The sequence below is a fragment of the Egretta garzetta genome, unplaced genomic scaffold, assembly GCF_000687185.1.
Source record: "Egretta garzetta isolate BGI_Z169 unplaced genomic scaffold, ASM68718v1 scaffold16, whole genome shotgun sequence".
Classification (NCBI taxonomy): domain Eukaryota; kingdom Metazoa; phylum Chordata; class Aves; order Pelecaniformes; family Ardeidae; genus Egretta; species Egretta garzetta.
This window is the reverse complement of record NW_009260022.1, coordinates 2,056,961-2,079,743: the sequence shown is the minus strand read 5'-3', so window position 1 is coordinate 2,079,743 and position 22,783 is coordinate 2,056,961. Positions and strand designations below refer to the sequence as shown.

Below are 22,783 nucleotides of genomic sequence, written 5' to 3'. Positions count from 1 at the left end.
AGAGAAGGTAAAGATGCTTTAAGTAGCATGCAGTAATTTGAAGCACTGACTACCTCATAAAACAGGAGCTAGTTAAGAGTGATTTTGGTTTTTCATGGTAATGAAAATTTTACCACATAACAATTTGTCATTGTTTGTATTATTAGGCTGTATACGGAAGTTTAAATGCTGTAGAGGCAGTATGGAAAGCACTAAAGGAAGAATCTGGTGGAACCTTCGAAAAACCTGCTACAAGATAGTAGAACACAACTGGTTTGAAACATTCATTGTCTTCATGATTCTTCTCAGTAGTGGTGCTCTGGTAAGTAGAGCTTGCACCCATAGAAACAGTACTGATAAAAAATCTTTTGTCAAAGATAGTGTTATAACACATCTGTGTTCAGTAAGAAAAAAAAAAACAAACAAGGTTGGCTTGTGTCGTCGTTTAACCACGGCTGGCAACTAAGTGCCTCACAGCCACTTGCTCACTCGCCCCACAATGGGACGGGGAAGAGAATCAGAAGAGTAAAAGTGAGAAAGCTCGTGGGTTGAGATAAATACAGTTTAACAGGGAAAGCAAAAGCCGCACACACAAACAAAGCAAAGCAAGGAATTCATTCACCACTTCCCATGGGCAGGCAGGTGTGCAGCCATCTCCAGGAAAGCAGGGCTCCATCATGCGTAATGGTTACTTGGGAAGACAAGTGCCATCTCTCCGAACATCCCGCCTTTCTTCTTATTATTCCCCAGCTTATATACTGAGCATGATGTCATATGGTATGGAATACCCCTTTGACCAGTTTGGGTCAGCTGTCCTGGCTGTATCCCCTCCCAGCTTCTTGTGTACCTGGCAGAGCTGAGAAGTCCTTGGCCAGTCTAAGCACTACCCAGCACCAACCAAAACATCAGTGTGTTATCAACATTCTTCTAGTACTAAGTCCAAAACACAGCACTATACCAGCTACTAGGAAGAAAATTAACTCTGTCCCAAACAAAACCAGGACAGCATGAAAGAGAGCTTGAAACTAAATTCCCAGAATATTTTGGGTAGCGCATGTAAAATAATTACTTCAAATTTTGCTGTTGAATAACATTCTGCAGATGAATTTTTGATAGATACAAGGTGATATGTGTGTGTGAGGTTGCTTATGAAAAGAATTACACTAAAAATCTTGTTTAAGAAATTATGAGAATCATACAATTGGGTTGTATGCAATAATTGGAAAAGTTATTCTACTTTAAATTAAAATTGTCTCCAAAAGCAGTACAGTTACCGAATTCATCATGTTCTCAGTTAATATTTTGCTTTAGTTTTAGTTTCAGTATTTCTAGACTGTTGCACAGAAATCCTTGAATTCCTTTATACAATTCTTAGTGACATTTAGTTCTTCACACAGCTACTAAGTATTGGGTTCTCTTTGATTGTTGATTGACATAGGATTTGGTATATACTGTCATTATCTCTGCTCTGGCATCTGAAGCACCATGTCCCTTCCTTCTTCTCTGACCTTGGTGTTTGCAGGGTAGTTTCTCTCACTTTTTTTCTTCAGTCCTCATACTGCTGTGCAGTGTTTTGCCCTTTCTTAAGTATGTTTTCCTGGAGGTGCCACCAGCTTCACTGATGGGCTCAGCTGGTTCCTGTGGTGGGTCCATTGCGGAGCTGGCACAGGGCAGCCCCTGGCTTCTTCTCACAGTGGCCACCCCTGCAGCCTCCTGCTACCAAAACCTTGCCACCAACACCTAATATTGGAATTCAGAAAAGGTCAGCAGCAACATAATATTTGGTCACTGTAGCTCATTATTCTCTTTTGTTAGTTGAATTTATTATAATCAGGAGACTGCCTTCTGACTGAGCCTGACAGGGCTTTTCAGGGTGACAAATTGTAATTCTGTGTTGGCTATTACTGAAATTTCTAAAAACCCTTTTGGCAACTTCAGTCATTATATTGTAATTCCATTATCAGGCAATCATAAAATCTTAAACTCAGAAATAATGCAATTGTGATCTATGTTCATGCTGGCTTTTCAAGGTAAAACATCTAAAGTTGAAAGTGATTATACTTTGCCATTTTTAATTCAGTTATTTTGGTTTAATTTGCAAAGACCTATGAATATCTGACTTACATGCCACCCATTCTTCACAGGCTTTTGAAGATATATATATTGAACAGCGCAAGACTATAAAAATCATACTGGAATATGCTGATAAAATCTTCACTTACATCTTTATTCTGGAAATGGTGCTAAAATGGGTGGCCTATGGTTTCCAAACTTATTTCACTAATGCTTGGTGCTGGCTGGACTTCCTGATTGTTGATGTAGGTACTATACTTCCTAAGTAGACTATTTCTGTTGTTTAGGCAGATCCTTTTATGTAACTCCAATCTGATACATATATATACAGTGAAGAACATAAATTGGGTTTAAAAGAACAGAAAATTAAATACCCGTGAATAAGATTCTATTCTAATTATTCAATGAGTATCTAAATCTGCCTTTATATTTGTGCTATCATTGACTCCACATATTCTGTATGGGTTTTACTGGGTCCTAATCACTGAGTGAGAAATGTGAGCTGTTGGACTTCAGTCTTCTGGATTTGGTGACAGAGAACAAGGAGGAAGCAGACACAGAAAGGGAAATTTAAATGAGCACATGAAGTTGGGATAGGAAAGTTGATCCTGGGCTTAATGAGTCACTGGGAAAGAACTGCAGGGGAGAATGGTGTCAGGAAATCAAGAAGACTGCAAAAGAAGAGGGAGTAGGGGCAAGGAGGCAGCCATTGGGGTAAAGAGAAGGATTGAGAAAAACAAAAAGTGATGACCTGTGGATCAATATGAAAAGGTGGGAATCATTCATTCACGATCCTCTTTTTGATTGTCATGGCATTCACTGTGTACTAGGCAGCAAGGTTAACTTCAGTGCAACTCTTCCACTTTTCATTGACACATGACTTTCTAAAGATTCTTTTTTGGAAGCTGAAATTATTTTGGTTTTGTTGGCTCTGTGTCCAATCATAGAGAGTGATTCTTGTTGCCTCTCTGAATTCTGAGTTCTTAGAAACAAAGCCAGGTTTTACATGGCAGAATTAATGTTTGTCAACAATGATAATAAAAAGTAGTGTGGAAATTGCACTCCAATGAAATTAATGAAATTAGTGACATTGCATTGTATGTTCTTATAGAGGAGCTCTTTCTCTCTGCAGACATTTGAGTGGAAATTCAACAAATGGACAGGGGTCTGTTAATCAAATGGAATATGGAATCTAGGACAGAAATTTTGTCCCCTACCAATAGAGTTGAAACCTACCTAATGCTCTTTCTTTAAATCCTTTTTTGGAGGGAAAGTCACAAGTAGTGTTTGTTATCTGTCTTCCTCACTAAACTGTGCTTCTTTTTAGCCTGTTTGCTCTGAATGGGGATTCTGCTCTCCCACCCCATAACTGATGCTAACTCAGTGAAATGAGATAACATGTTTTCTGTGGGAAATGCAGTTTTTAGCTTTCTTCTTTCATGTCCTCTCCATTCCTTCTGTTGGGAACACCCAATATATACTTATACAAAGTATAAAGTCAACATGTGTTCCCAGAACAGATGTATTGATCTCTAAGAAACTTAGTAAGTATAAGAAGTTCTCACCTTTCCTTAAGATTAAATGCTGAAAAACAAGATACCTTCAACAAGGCAAAGGAAAAAAAAGTTAAGACTGTCTTTGAGTGAGGCTGAATATATATACATCTATTTTTTTTATATTCTCTTTCTTTATAAATGCCATAGACTTCTGGTGTTTGGGTTTTTTTTATTGTAACTCAAATGTTAAATGAAAAAGTATGACAATTTTTTAATTAGTGGGAAATCAGCAGCAGTCAACCACATGGATTTTGTCATCTTTACATATAATTGTTGATGCCATGCTTTAGTCTCATTTCCTGTTAGGATTCCAAGTCAGTATATTTCCAGAACCTTGTGATACTTAAATATGCATTTCTGTTTGTCCATTAGAGTTGTCATTTGTGAAAAGGAAAGAACACTTCAAATTAATAAATAAATGTATTACTATTTAAGAAGTACTCGGAATTAGAATCTTTGTGCAAGCCTTTATTGTGAAAGGCTGATCTTGAATTGTGTTTAAGATGAATTCTTCTTAGTAAAGCATACTGTATCTCCATATGGATAGGTATGGTTTATTCTTCTTTCAGTGATTTCAGTGCTTTCCTGTAGCCATCTTCATATCTTGCTTGGAATGCTTACCTCTTATGACCCTATAGTGGCAGATCATAGAATAATTTAGGTTGGAAGGCACCTCTGGAGATTTTCTGGTCTAGCTCCTTGCTGAAAGTGGGGCCACCTTAGAAATTAGCTCTAACCTCAAGGTTAGATTAGGTTGCTCAAAGTGATATCCAGTTTTGAATGGAGATTCTGCCACCTTACTTGGCAATCTGTTTCCAGTGTTTGACCACCTGTATTGTAAACCCGTTTCTCCCCCTCCCCTGACCAACCCCCTGAAAAAGTCAGTGGTGATCTGCTTAGCTTTTTCTGACTTTATTGCCAGTTTTACTTGTTACTGTTTTCAACCAGTAGCGAGCAACTTTTAACTCTTTCTCTTACTGCTGGCATTTTACCTGTAGGTTTAGGTAACAGGCAGTTAGCTGTCAGTGTGCTGCTGATAGTTTGAATCCATATTTGCTTTATCTTTCTGTCCTATTCCTTTATTCAGCTAAACATTGAACAAATTTGCCATACCAGTACCAGTCTAATTAAGCATTTCACAGTGAGGCAACATCTTACAGGATCTTTTTAGGCAAACTGTTCTACACCTATTGGTCCAAACTCTCCAGCTGTCCCCTGTTTGGGAAAGAACTTACAGCATGCAGAAAGAAATTCTTACCTGTTGTGATGTTCACAGTGTTTCCAGAAAAGGATGACTAGCCCCAAAACAAGTACAAATGCTGGTTTTGCTCATCTTTCCATGTGCAAGTTCAAAGGATATAATGAAAAAGAATAAACATGGGATTGTGTAGTGTTTAACAGCTTGCTTGAACTACCCTTAGAGGAAAGAAATCTGCACAAGGCATCCTCGTGTAAATGCAACAGGAGAGTGCCATCTGGAGTAAAGGACCTGGTGAGGACACAATTCATTGACTCTCACCAGAAAACAACAGGACAATCAGCTTTTGAACTGTTAATCCAGTGGTACTGAAGGTTTCAAAAATTCATGTGGATTAGACTCTGTCTTCCACAAGAGTAATAAAGTTAAAAGAGGAAATAAATCTCAAGGCACATTAATTGTCCAAAACACAAGCAATTTAACAAATCCAAAGTAAGATTTTTCTACCTTATGTTAACAATGTGCTTTTCTGCAAATGCCCTATTTGGTAGTTACAAGAACAGAAAGTTGAAATTAAGATGAGGATGGATTATGTCTCACATCTATCACTACAGTATGTTTTTTACATTTCCCCTTCTGTTTTTTACAATACACCTTTTGAATTTACTGTATTGGTGAAAGTATATAATAATATTTTCTAATTTTACATCACAGAAATGTTACAGTTAGCACTTTTATATGTTGAAGAAAGGCCAGATCTGGTATCAGGAGTTGTCCAAACTATGATTGTACATAAGGAAGAGGAGGAAATTATTTATTTACAAAAAAAAAAAGAAGAAAAGGTGCTTGCATGCACATGCGAACACATCCATGAGTGGTACAAAAAAAATTAAGCTTTAATTGCCATTAGCACCATCTGTTGAGATGAACTATCCTCCTTCTCCTTTCTCTCCTCCAAAAAGGAAAGTAGAAAAAAGCAATATTTAAATTGTATTTTGGTTTCCAAACAAAGATAAAATTACATCATCATTAAGTGAGATGCGATAATCTTGCAGGAAAAGGTTTTCTTGCAATGCAGATATAACACCTGCATGATCTAAGAAAATATAATTATCTGACAGGAATAATTGAAACAGATTTTCTCTATATCTTCTCCAGAGTTATAAAAATAATGCATAATGATCTTAAGTTCTTGATGGATTCATATGGATTAATGCTTTCTTTGCTAAATGTTTGTTTAGCATTTGAATTTAAAGAAGGAACAGTCTTCTGAAACAGTATTATAGTTGAGTTTGTATAGGAAATCAGATTGATGGCATAAAAGAAGGTCATTCTGCTTAGTGAATGTGTTCTTTCCTAAATCTTCTCCTAGTTTTCTTTTTCCCCTTTTTAAATGAAATCATCTTCTCTTTAACTACATGGCCTAATTATAGTTACTTCAGCAGCTGAATTATCTAAAGTTTTAGATGGGTTATTTCATAAATACAGGCACAGAGTCATCCATGATAAAGCATGGTAGTGATCACTGACTTGTATTTCATATATTGCACAGATTTTGAGTTCCCTGAGTTAATTTGATTTTATCTAGTTGGTATGATTTACATAAAGCATTGTATCTTGATTTTTAAAATCACTGCTGATTTTATTAAAACATTGCATGCTATGTTAAAAAGACATAAAGAAATAGCCAATTTTTCCTGTTTGTTCCTACTAGAAGCTTAGGGTCCTTATGAACTTTTTTATGATATCCAGATCAAAGTTTTCTTCCTCCAGGCATTATATTTGTATTTTGAGGCTATTAAAAAAAAAAAGAATCTTTTGTTTTGTTTTGTTTCCTCTAGGTCTCCTTGGTCAGCTTAGTAGCTCATGCCCTTGGTTTCTCAGATCTCAGTGCAATTAAATCCCTGCGAACACTAAGAGCTTTGAGACCTCTAAGAGCTTTGTCACGCTTTGAAGGCATGAGGGTAAGGAAAAAAGAAATAGTCTGTAAAACAAATCCATAAAAATATGCCTAATTATAAAACCATGGAGGAACACTGAACTGCATGTCTGCTTTCAAGACCAAGAGTAGCATGTTTGGTTGTCTTACGTGTGTTATTTGTTTTCTGTTGGCATTACTTCAATGTGTTTTAATGTTTTACATTAAATCATTTGCTATATTTGAAAAAAATAATCTTTTTATTGCTCGGCATACTATTTTTAAAAAGTTTTTTTTCCTGTGTTTTTTTACTAGGTGGTTGTGAATGCTCTTACTGGAGCAATCCCATCCATTATGAATGTACTTCTGGTTTGTCTTACATTTTGGCTAATTTTCAGCATCATGGGAGTAAATTTGTTTGCTGGCAAGTTCTATCGCTGCGTTAACACCACAACTGATGAGCGATTCCCACCAGAGGTTGTCAGTAATGTAACCGAGTGTGAAAATCTTAAAATGACTTCTGTGGATGTTCGGTGGAAAAATGTGAAAGTAAACTTTGATAATGTTGGAGCTGGTTATCTTTCTCTGCTTCAAGTAGTAAGTGTATAAATTGTGGTAAATTAATTTTTCAACTTTTAAGTTTTGTAGCAGTAACATTTAATTCCATAATTTTCAGTGTTATTTTATAATATGTGGATGAATATGGGATTTGGTTTTATGATCGTGTTCTATGAAGCTAATGAATATTGTTTATGGTAAAAATCTGATACATCCTGTGGCCATTTTGGAAGAGGAGGAACATCTAATATCTACTACATTGATATAAAGTTCCTTTGCACCCAACCACTAGAACCGTTTCAAGTTCTACAGAAGTACGGTATCTAGTTAAAAAAAAAAATGCAGCTAGGATAAAATTTACTTTATTGACTTGATCTGTTAAGTAATGTTGACTTAGATTTTTATGATGGTAGTCAAATAGATACATTCTAGGGCTCATCTGATCTTCAGTCAAGAAGAGAGCCAACTACTGATTTAGAAAAAGTTTTCAAATTCAATTTTCCTTTCTCTTCCTTCCCTTTTTATTATTACTACTAGTCCCACTCTAGTCATTGCCTGCTATTGTCAAGTGGGGTTTTTGGAGATAGTTTTTAACTTGTTTTTAAACTCTAGATGAGCAGTTGAAGAATTTACTAGTGCTAGATTTCCAAGTACAAGCACCTGTAAACTGGAGCCAATAAAACAAAACCATATATTCTTAGTCGGGTTCACTAGACAAACTGCTTCTGGGAAGCTCATAAGAACAAATTATTCTGGCTTTAAAAATCTCAAACTTATAGTAGTTAGTAGTTAGTATTGTGCTAGCAGGCTACCATCTGATTGCTCCAGGGAGTAACAGTAGCTATTGCTAAATAGTCCTAGGCAAGTGCATAATTGCATAAATTACCAGTGTAGAGGACAGCAGTGCTTTTAGCTTTTGTAACATATCTTGCATAGGGTGGTTCAGCTATGCGATGTTTCCAGTAAACATACCGTTCATACCTTGATTTTACTTAATATTGTAGCTCACAGGAGTAGGTTTGATGGAAGGCCCACTAGATGGATAAGGAATTGGGTGGATTTCTGTGTCCAAAGACTTACAGTCAGTGACTGAATGTCCAAGTGGAAGCCAGTAACAAGTGGTGTCTCTCAAAGGTCTGCAGTGGGGCCAATATTAATTAATAGCTTCATCAATGACATGGTGAGACTGAGCGCACCCTCAGCAATTTTCAGATTACACCAATCCGAGCAGTGCAGTCGATATGCTTAGAGGGATGGGATGCCATCCTGAGGGACCTTGGAAGGCTTAAGGACTGAGGCCATGTGAATCTCATGAAGTTCAACAAGACCATGTGCAAAGTCCTGCACCTGGGCCAGGGCAATCCCAGTATTATGAGTCTATATGGATAAGGAATTGGTTGGATGGTTACATCCAGAGGGTAGTGGTAAATGGCTCGATGTCCGGATGGAGACCGGTGACAAGTGGTGTCCCTCAGGGGTACTGGGACTGGTGCTGTTTAATATATTCACCAATGACATAGACAGCGAGATTGAGTGTACCCTCAGCAAGTTTGCAGATGACACCAACCTGAGTGGTGCAGTTGACACACCAGAAGGATGGGATGTCATCCAAAGAGACATGGACAAGCTAGAGAGGTGGGCCTGTGTGAACCTCATGAGGTTCGACAAGACCAAGTGCAAGGTCCTGCACCTGGGTTGGGGTAACCCCCGGTATCAGTACAGGCCAGGGGAAGAAAGGATCGAGAGCAGCCCTGCTGAGCGGGCCTTGGGGGTACTGGTGGATGAAAAGCTGGACATGAGCTGGCAATGTGCACTGGCAGCCCAGAAGGCCAACCATACCCTGGGCTGCATCAAGATTTTTTTACAAAAATGATCCGAGGGCTGGAGCACCTCCTATGAGGACAGACTGAGAGAGTTGGGCTTGTTCAGCCTGGAGAAGAGAAAGCTACAGGGAGACCTTATTGTGGCCTTTCAGTACGTAAAGGGAGCCTATAGGAAAGACGGGAACAATCTTTTTAGCAGGGCCAGCTGTGACAGGACAAGGGGTAATGTTTTTAAACTAAAACAGGGTAGGTTTAGGCTGGATATGAAGAAGAAATTCTTTACAATGAGGGTAATGAAATACTGGAACAGGTTGCCCAGAGAGGTAGTGGAGGCCCCATCCCTGGAAACGTTCAAGACCAGGTTGGACAGGGCTCTGAGCAACCTGATCTAGTTAGCGGTGTCCCTGCTCACTGCAGGGAGGTTGGACTAGATGACCTCTAGGGGTCCCTTCCAACCCAAAACATTCTATGGTTCTGTGATGCTGTAATCAGTACAGACTGGAAGATGAAAGGACTGAGAGCAGCCCTGCAGAGAAGGACTTGGGGATACTGGTGGACAAAAAATTGGACATGAGCCAGCAATGTGTGCTTGCAGCCAGTCATATCCTGGGCTGCATAACAAGAAGTGTGGCCAACAAATAGAGAGAGATGATGCTCCCCACCCACTCCACTCTCATGAGACCCCACCAGTACAAGAAAGACATGGGCGTCTTAGAGTGGGTCCAGAGGAGGGTCAAGAAAAAGATCAGAGGGCTGGAGCACCTTTCCTATGAAGAAAGGCTGAGAGTTGGGCTCATTCGGCCTGGAGAAGAGAAGGCTCCAGGGTGACCTTATTGTGGCCTTTCAATATATAAAGGGGGCTTATAAGTAAGATGGAGAGAAAATTTTTCACAAGGCCTGTAGTGACAGAACAAGGGGCAACAGTTTTAAACTAAAAGAGGGTAGATTTAGACTGGATGTAAGGTAGATTTTTTTTTTTAATGATAAGGTGGTAAGACACTGGAACAGGTTGCCCAGAGAAGTTGTGGATGCCCCGTCATTGAAACTGTGTGATGTAATGAAAGATGTCCCTGCCCATAACAGAGGCGTTGGACTAGATAGTCGCAAAAGGTCCCTTCCAAGTCAAGCCATTATATGATTCTATTATTTTCATAAGATTTCTTGGGACTACTTATCTTTTGGAGTTTCTTCTAAGACTATTTGTATATTCTGTCTGAAAAATGCCAATGCATGGTGGCTGATTTTTGGAATCCTCTTCTAGTTTTCTGGTAGTCAGAAAGTTGAAACAGAGCCTTGTTATAAATGGCAGTCTTTCTCTTATGCTTAGGTATTGATGGCAACTCATCCCACATAGAGTTTATATGAATTTGAATGAAGGTTAGAATTTATTCAGTGTTTAAGTATTAGGGAGAAGTATTCCACTCGTGTCTTACCAGACTTTTAATATTCTTCTTTATTTTTGTGGGTGCAAATACGTTGCTCAAGACAGTGTCTTATTTAGAATGTTTACAAATTGGAACTTTGATAGAAAATATTAACAAACTTTATTTTTAGGCAACGTTTAAAGGATGGACGGACATCATGTATGCTGCGGTTGATTCTAGAGAAGTGAGTGCAATACATATAAAATTTACTGAGTGATTGATATAATCTGTCCTGAATGGAAGCTGAAATAAAGTAAAATATAAGGAATAAAAATGTAAAAAAAACTTGATAAATTTTCTATATAAACCTATGCACTATCAAGTGGGTAAGTGCATGTAATTTTAATAGGTAAAAAAAATTATAGCAGTAGATCTACATAAAGTATTACTAATTTAATCAGTCATCTGTAAATAATAAAACTAATGAAATCTTGGGGTTTTATTAATTTGTGTCACTGAGACTGTACAGATTAGGAAACAAGTTTTTCATGTGTCTCCAAAAATAACCCAAATAATCAAGTGACATCACCTGCAATAGTTAATCCGGAGCTGTAGACTCTGGCAATGTCAAAGAATAAAATGGCTGCATTTTGACTGTTTTTCTGTTAATGCTGGTATTTGTTTGCATCTTTCCTCTATCAGCTCCCAATTTGCATGAAGTCCTTAGGAACTGAATTGCTTTTGAGATTTGCAACTTCTATCACATTTAGTAGGACTTACATGAAAAATCAAATATCCTTAGAGAGGAACTGACAGAGAGGGGAGGAATGGCCAGTCTGTGTGTGTAATTACAGACACCTGTATTAAACAGATTTTCAAGTTGAAAGATAAGGCCAGTGTAGGATTTGCTCCAAAACAGCTGTTTTTCCCCCCTTGTCAAGGAGTTGCTGTCCAGCTGGATGCAACTTCTGTTTCTGCTCTGTATTCTGTCATTTGTCTTAACCGTTATTTGTGATGTATTGCTGTTTTTTCTATGTTACATAGACAGGGAAACAGCCCAAGTATGAGGACAACCTGTACATGTATATTTACTTTGTTGCCTTTATCATCTTTGGATCATTTTTCACCCTAAACTTATTCATTGGTGTCATCATAGATAACTTCAACCAACAAAAAAAGAAGATAAGTATCCCATGTTTCATTTCCACAACACTTCATTGTTACTGAACATTCAGCAAATGTGTGCCAGGATAAATATGAGTGTCTGAAATTCATCATAGTAATAGAAAGAAAAAAAGTAATCAGCTATTAAGATTTCCTTTTATTCTATTCAAAATAATGAAATAATAGTCTTTGCTTTTCAAGGCGTTTGGAGTAATTTAAACTCACACTGAGTGCCTGAGGGTTCTCCATATCCTTGTACAGCCCAATGATATGCTGTACAACAGAAAGTTGTGTATTGTTTTTCCCTTACCCTCACAGTGCTGTGACAAATCTATGTGAAAATGCAGATTACTTAATTCAAGTAATTAGACAGAGAAGAAGAGAATATGCAAAACTACAAATATCAAAATTGATAAACAGATAATATAGAGCAGTACTGTGAAGGCCTCAATTACAAAGGGGCTAATACAGACAAGCTGAATGCTGGAACTACTGCTCTGTACTGTAAGATTAGAGAAGGTTGGGAAACTGTCTCATGAGTTAGTGAATTTGAGAAAGAAAGAAAATTGTTGACATTTGAAAATGTGTAGTTTTTTTCTTTTTAGCTGAAATGGTTTCTATTATTCAAATGAACACAGGATTGTGTCAAGAACTCCAGGAGCATTTAAATAGATGAAAATGCAGACTACGATGGCTAATTAAATTCTACTTTCTATTTAAACTGTAAAAGCTGTCTAAGGTCTACAGTAGTCTGTACACATTTTTCTGTACACATTTGGAGCATAATGGAATATTGATTTTTAAAAAAAGTGAGCTAAGTAATGGCAAGGCAGTACATAATTTCTTAATTTTGATTCTAGATGGTTTGTCAAGTTTGATTCATTGTACTGAAAAACGGTATTGCTAGACTTACTGCAGTGGAAACCTCCAGTAAATCTTTCCACTTGAGATCGGAGTACTCAGCTTCATATGTTGCGTCTTCAGATCCTTTAAGTCTCTTATCTGCAGACCCACATAATATAAAGGATGAGTTTGTGGTTCCAAACCTAATCACATCTTCATCCACCAAGATGTTTGCACGTCCCTTGGAATTGGAAGGCTTCCAGTGCTTAAGAGGAAGGTGGTTCAGTTTCTTATCCTTGGAGAGGAAAACTAAGGTTATATACATGCTATTGGCATTTTTGGCAGTCTGTATGTAACAAGATGACCTTACTTAGTAATGAGGTGATTATAAATTCTATTACATTTACTTGGCAGACACTGTCTACTGTAGTCACTATGACTCAGAAGACAGAGAAGGGTTCCTGCTAAAGTTTTTTTTCCAGCAGTGGGGTATACACCCCTTGTACATTTGTAGCTGTTGTAACTGTCACCAAGAAAGTCAAATACTGCAGATAGCACAATGGACAACAATTAGGCTGGGGAAAATTCTACATACATACTATTCTTCGGTTTCATGTAGCAAATCGACAAACGCTAGTTGCCTGCCTTTTGAATTTATAGATGCACCCGTGCCCATAGGAATATGCAGATCACACAGCACGTGGCTACCAGCAGTATTTTTCTTATCTTTGTTCTGCCTCCACATCACTGACACCTCTCCATTTTAGGCTATGTTGTTGGGATAGGAATGGGAAAGACCTCATGTTGCAATACACTGACCCTGTGTAGTTAAACTTCCCTGTGTAGTTAAACTGTGTGCATCCTACTTTTATTACATTAGTTCCCATGGGGAAAAAAATGTTCCACTAGCTGTCAAATTCCTAACTGTTACAGTCCTCAGAGACACGTAAGGTGTATCTCATCTTGAGACTGCTATTCTCCCTATGCACAGCACACTGAGACAATGGTGACTGGTTCACTGTTGATAGCCATTACATCAGTGAGGCAGCAGAAGAAATCCCCAGTTCAATGCCAGTTCCTTTATAGCTTTTTTTTTTTTTATTTCCCACTGGGTAAAATCTCCTGACAGAGTGACATCACATTTCCACTGTAATCAGCAAATTAATTTCTTGTTTCTCTTCCAAGACCCTTACTCTCTAAGAACTGAATTTTACTTGAATATTTGGCTTATGAGGAAAGCAGGCTAAACAAGATCTCTTTTGACTTCTAAATCTTCATGTCTGTATGTAGCCACAGCTGAAAGACTCAAACACATCTTCATCCAGATTCATCATTACTTTCTCAATAAGATTGACACTGCATTTGACAAAGTCAGTGTGACAAAGTCACAGAATCACCTGTGACCCTGAAATTCATTTCCAAATGCCACTGCTTTAGCATCATGCATACCTGTAATGTACTTACAAACAAATCCATGAAAGAAAAAAGAAGTTACTTGTCAAAGTGAATTATATTTCTGACAGGTGTTTCCATGTGTGTATTACACATACCAGTCTAGATACCCTTTTACTCAGGCTGCTGTTCTCTTATTCAGGCAAGAAAACCCTGAGTAAGCCCATGCTTCTGATGACCTCTGTGCAGTGCAGGGGGATGATCAAGCCTCATATATACTGTGGAAATATTATTGCAGCAAAAAACATCTGAACTGAGATACCTGTACTCACATGATAAAACATGCATCCTGAAAAGTGACATCACTAACCTCTTTTTCATCCCTGAAGGCATATCTGCTCTACCTGCATTTCTACCTTTGAAGCCTTTTTATTTCTGGTTGATTGATTTACAATGTGGAGTTGATAATAGATTTGCAAGTATCTACGGAATGTATGTTTTTACATGGTTTTCTTGTACGTATTTAATTGAATGAATCAGTTTTTTTAATGACAACTAGATAGAAGTTCTGGGGTTTTTCTCCATTCCTTAATTTGTTTTATTTTTCCATCAAGGGCTTGTCTGTTATTTTAACACTCTTTGATATAACTACTGTATTTTGGGTTTGGTAACAATGTATAAGAATGAATACATAAGAACCATGTTCTGTGATGCTGTGAATTAATGGATTTAAAGCTTGGCTGTAATCAGTTCTATTTTTATTATTTTACCTTGGAGGTCAAGACATTTTCATGACAGAAGAACAAAAGAAATACTACAATGCAATGAAGAAGCTTGGATCCAAGAAACCACAAAAACCTATACCTAGACCATCGGTAAGAATGTGTGCTATTCTTGTATCATCTACTTCTGGGAAGAAATTACAGCAATACATTAAGTATCAAAAAATTTGGCCCTTAGGCCTAAACCATTTTAGAGTTAATTCAAGTTAGCCCTTCATTCTGAACTGAAACATGTACATGGGGGTGGAAGAAGGAAATGGGAGGGAGGAAAAGGATATTCATTACATACAAGATACTATTATCACCTTTTCTTTTTTCTCCCCTCAGAATAAATTGCAAGGTCTGGTGTTTGATATTGTAACAAAGCAAGCATTTGACATCACCATTATGGTCCTTATCTGTCTTAACATGGTCACCATGATGATAGAAACAGATGACCAGGGTGAACTTATGCAAAATATTTTATACTGGATTAACTTGGTCTTTGTTGTCCTTTTCACTGGAGAATGTGTCTTCAAGCTTTTCTCACTCCGTTATTATTACTTCACCATTGGCTGGAATATTTTCGATTTTGTGGTTGTTATTCTGTCAATAGTAGGTAAGAAATTCTTATATTCAAAATGAAATATAGTAAGATGTATTAAATGCTTTATCTCTGTCGAGTTTTGCAGATTAGTGGAAATACTTAATTTTAATTTCTCTTGATTATTTAGGAAATGAAGAGCATACTTTAGAGTAGTAACTTTCTTAATAATTCTATATACATTTTAATACTCTTTTTTTCTTTTCCCTAAGCTGGGGAAAAAAGCTAAAACTACCCATAACAGCTAAAATGTATCTCCAATTATAATTTCCACTAATTCCACAGGTTGAGTTGTTCTTTATTCATACTTTGTTGTGGAAAATGTAATCTATGATAAAATGTTACTCTTTAAATTTTATTTTTATGTTTCACAGGTATGTTTTTAGCTGAGATGATTGAAAAGTACTTTGTGTCCCCCACTTTGTTCAGAGTTGTACGACTTGCCAGAATTGGTCGAATCCTGCGTCTCATTAAAGGCGCTAAGGGAATCCGCACTCTGCTTTTTGCTTTGATGATGTCTCTTCCTGCTTTGTTCAACATTGGTCTGCTGCTGTTCCTCGTCATGTTTATCTATGCGATATTTGGCATGTCCAACTTTGCCTACGTTAAGAGGGAAGCCGGTATAGATGACATGTTCAACTTTGAAACGTTTGGCAACAGCATGATCTGCCTATTTCAAATTACCACCTCTGCTGGCTGGGATGGTTTGCTAGCCCCAATTCTTAACAGTGGGGAGCCAGACTGTGACCCCCATAAAGATCACCCGGGGAGCTCTGTGAAGGGCGACTGCGGCAACCCTTCTGTTGGGATTTTCTTCTTTGTCAGCTACATTATCATATCCTTTCTGGTAGTGGTGAACATGTACATAGCTGTGATTCTGGAGAACTTCAGTGTTGCTACTGAAGAAAGTGCTGAACCCTTGAGTGAGGATGACTTTGAGATGTTCTATGAGGTTTGGGAAAAATATGACCCAGATGCAACACAATTCATAGAATATAGCAAATTGTCTGATTTTGCAGCTTCTCTGGATCCTCCTCTTAATATACCAAAGCCAAACACAATTCAACTTATTGCAATGGATCTGCCCATGGTTAGCGGTGACCGAATTCACTGTCTTGACATCTTGTTTGCTTTCACAAAGCGTGTTTTGGGAGAAAGTGATGAGATGGATGCCCTCCGAATACAGATGGAAGATCGGTTTATGGCAGCCAATCCTTCAAAAGTCTCCTACGAACCAATTACAACCACATTAAAACGAAAACAGGAGGAAGTGTCAGCTACTATCATTCAGCGTGCTTATAGACGTTATCTTTTAAGACAGTCAGTAAAGAAACTTTCATTTATGTACCGGAAAGATGGGCTTGATCTGTTTATCAAAAAAGACATGATTATTGATAAGCTAAGTGAAAATTCGCCTCCAGAGAAAATGGATATGTCTGCATCCACCACATCTCCGCCTTCTTATGATAGCGTAACAAAACCAGAAAAAGAAAAATATGAAGATGACAAATCAGAAAAAGAAGACAAGGGGAAAGACAGAAAAGGAAATAAAAAGTAAAATACATGAAGAGGTTATCTGTGATGAATGTTGACAAGCCTGAGATGACATTTTTATGAATAGCACTCTTATTGGAGGATTATGCCAAAACTACAAGTTTTTACATATTTACCCACTGCTACAGTCAGTGCCTGTACCAAGACAATGACCCTTCACTAGCAAACTCTCAGTCTGTAACATGGAAACAACCTTGCCAGAAGAACAGTTTTTATTATCAGCTGGCATCAATGGAGAGGAGACACAAAATTTCTGCTTGGACTGTAGGAACCCTTAATGGAGTGCAAAATTACCAGTCCTAATAAGTCTGTATTTTTGTGGAATAAGTGTATCCACTGTGTACGTTTCATCTCCTATGTATGTTCTGTGTGTGTCAACTTTTTTCATGATCTCATTTGCTTTAATTCACGTACTCCTATTTGTAATTCTGCTGTGCTGAGAAAAAAGCCAAATACTCTTGCAGAGGAACACAAATGTCAGGAATATGTAATTACAGTATCATAATGTGAACATAGTTCTCTTCAAGCCACTTCTAAAAGCAGAAAAACAAGATTCCAGATTATTGACCCTCAAGATCTAGATCAAATCAACAGCAAATGATAAAAAAGAACAAAGTCTAGATAGAGAATTTATCAGAATACAAAAGAAGGGAGAAATTTACACAGAAAAGAGGTTGGTAGTTTAGTGTCTTGGTTTTAATATATTTATATTTCATAATTTTAGTGATCCGTAATTTATTAAACAGTCCATTTCAGATACAGCGATTTAAATAAATGATGCTACACACACGATTCTTGTTTTGAAAAACAGGAAACTATGAAAAAAACGTAGTTACTTTCACAGTCCAAGGTATCTTGTAATTCCTGAGAGATTTAAACAGTTCTTTTCACAGAAAAGCTGCGAATGCCAAATTGTGCCTATAGGGAATTACTGAAATAAAAGAAGTGGTAGTCTTTTTTCTTTTTTTAACTGTAGACCCTCTAATTCCATGAGTAACTTCCATACTTCATTCCAAAGTCTGTTTCTACACTTCTTATTTGATATTAATATATCCCACTTAGGACAGTAATCAAAGGTGTATGTATAAATTGACAGCAAAGTACCTTTGGGGACAAATACTACCTTAATGTATACCTCAGGCTTAAATTTCCATGCTTTGGAAGTATGGGTCATGCCAGAGACACAAAACATGTACATCAGAGATGGTTTTGGCCCCCCATGGCACTTTAGTCAGGCTTCCACTGTCTGTGATGCAATCTTCTGTAGAAAGCTGAGGTGACTAAAAGGATGTACTTAAATCAGCTTTGTCCTGCATTGTGGTTTAGATTACTTTTTTTATCATCAAGGATGACACTATATATGTAATTAATATATCCTCTGTTATTTAATCAGTTATTTTTACACAGTGGTACCTGTTTGAACAAAGAGACAATGACCTCAGTACTGTATTTATTGTGTCAAATATGTACCCTAGTAAGTGTAGCTTATAACATTTCAATAAATAATACGATATATTCTCTAATACTCCAAATAATTGGGAAGCTTTAACTGATGCATGCTTGCTGCTATTATCCTACAGCTATTAAAGTCTAAGATGGGAAGACATGTGAGTGGTAAAAAGAAAAAAACTATTCGACGAGACCATCATTCCTCATACCAGTAAGCAATAGTTTGCTGCTATTATAGATTTTACTTTGTTTGAGTTTTGTAATCAGCAAATATGCAGTAAAAAAACAGACTACACAGGACAAATATATTGCTTAAAATTTGGGGCTAGAAAAAACCTTTTGTAATATATATCTAATGATCTATTCTTATTATTTTGAAAATAGTTTTATTTTATAACATTTTATACCTATTATAAGGAACTACACATATCTTCATGTTAGTAATTTTTATTGCTGTCTATCTGACACTACTGTTGGGAAACCTAAGATACAATGTAAAGTGGTAATTGCAAGTTTCTGCTAATTATATTAAATGTATTTTAATAAGGAATAATTTTAAAAGAAATAGTACAGTTCTCTTTCTGATCAGTAGACAGGTCTTTGTATGTGAAACAAGATAGAAGGGTTTCTTTTGAAATTATAATCCTGTCTGTCAATTTTCAGGGTAATCTTAGTCATAGAAACATTGCTTTTCCCCAGTGTTAGTCTCACACTGTCTGCTTTTCTTGTTGATTCATACTGCAGTAGAAGCGCTTTAAATATAATTTGTTATTAAAAATCTTTCTTCATGAGAATGAATAGTGAACTTGTGCAATGGACAGTGGAATGCCTTGCATTTCTAAAAGAACTAGAATACAGATGGGCTCCTGCTTTTACAGAAACTATTGGCTCATAGCGTACTGATGAATTGCATGCAGGAGGTTGTTTTACCAAAAATAACTACCTTGCTAACAACCCAAAAGAATAAAGGTAACCTTTTTATGTACTCAGTTTAGTCGTTGCGTTTTTATTGTATGAGGTTTGTACAGATTAACAAGTAATGGTTGGTAAAACTAAGGGGGAACCACTTTAGCGATGAAGCAATGTGTTTTGGACATCTAGATCAAATGTTGCTTTATGACTTAGATCAATATCAACTTGTTACCATGTAGATGAAATGAAATGCTTATGTTGTCCTGACCAGAGAAGGTTTTCTAGAATTCAGAAAAGAATTGCATTCCAACTATGTGGTTTTCTATCAGATTTTTATGAGTTGCCCAGGAAGAGCTCCAGCAGTGTCCTCTGGTGGCCAAGTCCAATGGAGCCTATCTCCACATCCTTGTTGAGTGGATCCAGCAGACACCACTCACCCTGGGGTGGGTGGTCTGGGATCTGTCACCAAAATAGCCCCATGGGGGGATAACAGGGTCACTTTAATCCCATTCCCCCTCAAGAAACCCAAGCTTGCCAAGAGAAGGGAAAAAGACCTGTTGAGGTGTTAATGACCACCCCACAGCTGTCTCCAGGCAACTGATGCCTTACAGTCTCTAACAGGCATGGTTCCTGGCAAGAGGCTACTACATAAAGATGGCAGAATATGGGGCAGGGTGTAGGCAGGTCGACATGTGCATGGAGTAATTGATGCAGTTTTTTCCATTCTCATTTCTGTTGTGAAGAGTAGCTGCTGTATGCTTGGGCTGATAGAGGTAACAGGAAATAAACCCTCAAGTATGCTGTGCTTTGAAGGACAACGTGCTGTGCTTTGAAGGACAACGTATATGTTTTAGTAACTGTATCTGATTTGAATTAAAACTTCTTTCCTTTTTTTAAAATCCAGAATAGTTTTTGTTTTAATATCTTAGTTGCTAGCAATAATTACACAAAGCCATAATGTAAATGCTTTAAAAAAAATCTTGGTCATACTCTTGAATTGCTGTTTAAAGAACAATATTTTTTTTTAAGTCAGTGCTGGATAGGTGCATACTTAACTTAAAAATTCTATGTAGAATAAGCATGAAATGTGTATGTAATAATTTTTCTCTAAACTTGGTAGTGTGCAGAAGTATATGAGTACATTATCATGAGATTTTATAGAAATCATTTTACCCTATAAAATTTCTATCACTGTTAAAATTGTGTTTATTGAAACCATAATCCAACCGATGTCACTCTCCATTTTTGTTGATTCAAGTTCTAAACTTTTTGGACCTTTGCAAAAAGAGTAGTATATTTGCAGATTTCAAGTGTATAATTTGAATAAACTTGTATCCTTTTACATTTCTTTGAAATTATTCCAGTATACCTGGAAATTACTTGCCTTTATGGAAGACACAGTTGACTTGCAGACTTCCTCCTTAACCTGCAGTTATAAAATATATTCATATTTTAATGATATAAGACGGATATTTCAGTGTAATGGGTCACTCATATATCAATATGAAAAGCATTAAGCAAAATTCCTAGAACAGGAGGACACTGCACTCTCCTGCTGTCCTAGTTCACAGAGAATGAAAAATTAATAAGAAAGGCTCCCTTAAATTTTTCTCAGAAATGAGCTTTCTTTACTGTCTCTCCCCCACCCAGGATTGTAAGTGTATTTTATTTTATGAAGGGGCCATCAACTTCCCCACCCTTCCCCCCCCCCCAAAAGAAAACACCCAAACAAAAAAACCAAACAAACCCCAACTATATTAGGGCATAAAAGGAGAAAAATTCTATTTAATTAAACTCTTGGCCTTGCTCAGCTCCGTAACAAAACTGTTTCACTTCTAAGGACAAGACTGCATCTAGCATGCAAAATTAGTTGTATTGTAAAAATACAAAAGGGAAAGTTGGCAGGGGGAAGAGAGAGGATATTGCTCATTTGCTTTGTTCATAAAGCGGCCTGAAATATGTTCTGGGGGTTGTTTATTTTTAAGTAGAAATGTATGTTGCTGAGTACCATAAATATATCAGATTCAGTAAAAGAGCATCTGTCCTCTAGCTACTAGCAGCATGGGATTTCTAATAAATAGTTAAGCCTGACTGCATCCAGTAGAGGGCACAAACACCTGCCAGATGATCACAATACTGGGCCTGGTGTCTTTAGCCACAGAAAAAAATCAAGAAATACAAATTGCAATCACAGGCACAAGGGGATAGCTTATAGCTTTCTAGAGAATTTATAGATTTTATGATTGTTTTGTTCTAGTGAACTAATGAAGCTACAACTTGATAATTCGGCTTGTTGTGTATAGTTTTTTGGTAATACTTTCGTGACTGGAGCAGCAGTTTTTTCTATTTAGGTTCTGTACCCTGTAGGGCATGTGGCCCTATATCCACATTGGTTAAGAACTGCCACACATATCTGAGCTTGCTAAAATATAGCTGAAGGGTGTTGATGCACTAGGGAATTCCACAGACAGCTTTAGCTTTATTTTTTTTAATAGACATTACAAATTTAATTCCACGCTGTACCTGTGAAACAGCCCCAACCTTCTAAAAGAATCACATATGAAAGTATCTGTCTCATTTTCATGGCAAACAGTCATAAACAACACAATATTATTAAAAATTCAGTGTCTTTTTTGGATGTATAAAATTCTTATGATATTTATTCTATAGTATGTATTCAGAAAGGCTTGTCTGGCTTTATAATGCATTAGGAGAAATAATGTGAAATGTCTGCAGTGTAGGAATATTTAATGGCTCACAAACCTCTGCATTAGCAGCCTCATTTTCAGTGGGGGATGGTACCCATCTCTTTTATTCTCTGAGAACAGCTAGGTTTTGTCTATGTGATATAGCATGCAGTCTGTGTTACCTAGCGTAATTTATTTTTTCTTGCTGATCAGTGGGTGCTGTTGCACAATGAAACAGATAGATCATAGAGCTTGGCTAAAAAAAAAAAAAAAAATCATACTGCAGTGTAACCCAAGCAAAGTAAACTGCGGCACATTCTCATCCCTCCAGAGAGGGAAAATTGCATGCTGACGCACACATGATCTCTGCTGCAAGAAAAGCTTTTGATGAAAATAAGGGATGACACTTCATAAACAATTTATAACTATCAAAACCAGCAGTGCCAGACATGCTCTGCACTTGCATTTTCTATTGTCTTAAAAGCATGTTACTTTAACAGCAATCTTGATAATAATCTTCGTAGAATCTGACAGCTGATTAAAAAACCTCACAGTATGTTTTTCAGAATATGTATATCGGAAACAGAATGTAATAAGTTGGTTTTATTTACAAGGTAGTGTAACGTTCATGTTCAAAAATGGTCAGATAATTACACCCTGTATTGCTATTTGCAGTATTGCTTTATAAAAATGTCATGCTTGCAGATACCATAGCAACCCCTGTCATGTGGTACTTTTTGATTCCTAAACTATACAGTAGCTTTCTACCCATATTGTGCAGCAATACTTCCATTGATATCTGTGTATAATGTTCAGTAAATACTGCATCAGCATCCACCACGATGCGTCTGTCAGCAATGATCGTGTTCATGGTCTCAGGCAGGCAAAAAGTTAAAATACGCTTTCCAATAATAGGTGTTGTGAATCCTGTAACATTTCTCTTGTCCT

The 22,783-nt window shown here is 37.1% G+C and overlaps 1 protein-coding gene across 6 annotated transcripts in view; it reads left to right on the top strand.

The window, feature by feature from the left end:
• Positions 1 to 16,791, top strand: part of LOC104128033 (sodium channel protein type 2 subunit alpha) — a 53,815-nt gene extending 37,024 nt beyond the window's left edge. For all 6 annotated transcript variants that reach the window (XM_035896186.1, XM_009640749.1, XM_035896184.1 and 3 more), the window contains 9 exons: positions 147 to 301; positions 2,124 to 2,297; positions 6,648 to 6,770; positions 7,040 to 7,321; positions 10,660 to 10,717; positions 11,518 to 11,651; positions 14,639 to 14,743; positions 14,978 to 15,248; positions 15,608 to 16,791. In XM_035896186.1, the coding sequence (XP_035752079.1) occupies positions 147 to 301; positions 2,124 to 2,297; positions 6,648 to 6,770; positions 7,040 to 7,321; positions 10,660 to 10,717; positions 11,518 to 11,651; positions 14,639 to 14,743; positions 14,978 to 15,248; positions 15,608 to 16,791 (2,486 nt within the window). The remainder of the gene's footprint in view (positions 1 to 146; positions 302 to 2,123; positions 2,298 to 6,647; positions 6,771 to 7,039; positions 7,322 to 10,659; positions 10,718 to 11,517; positions 11,652 to 14,638; positions 14,744 to 14,977; positions 15,249 to 15,607) is intronic.
• Positions 16,792 to 22,783: the final 5,992 nt, after the last annotated feature.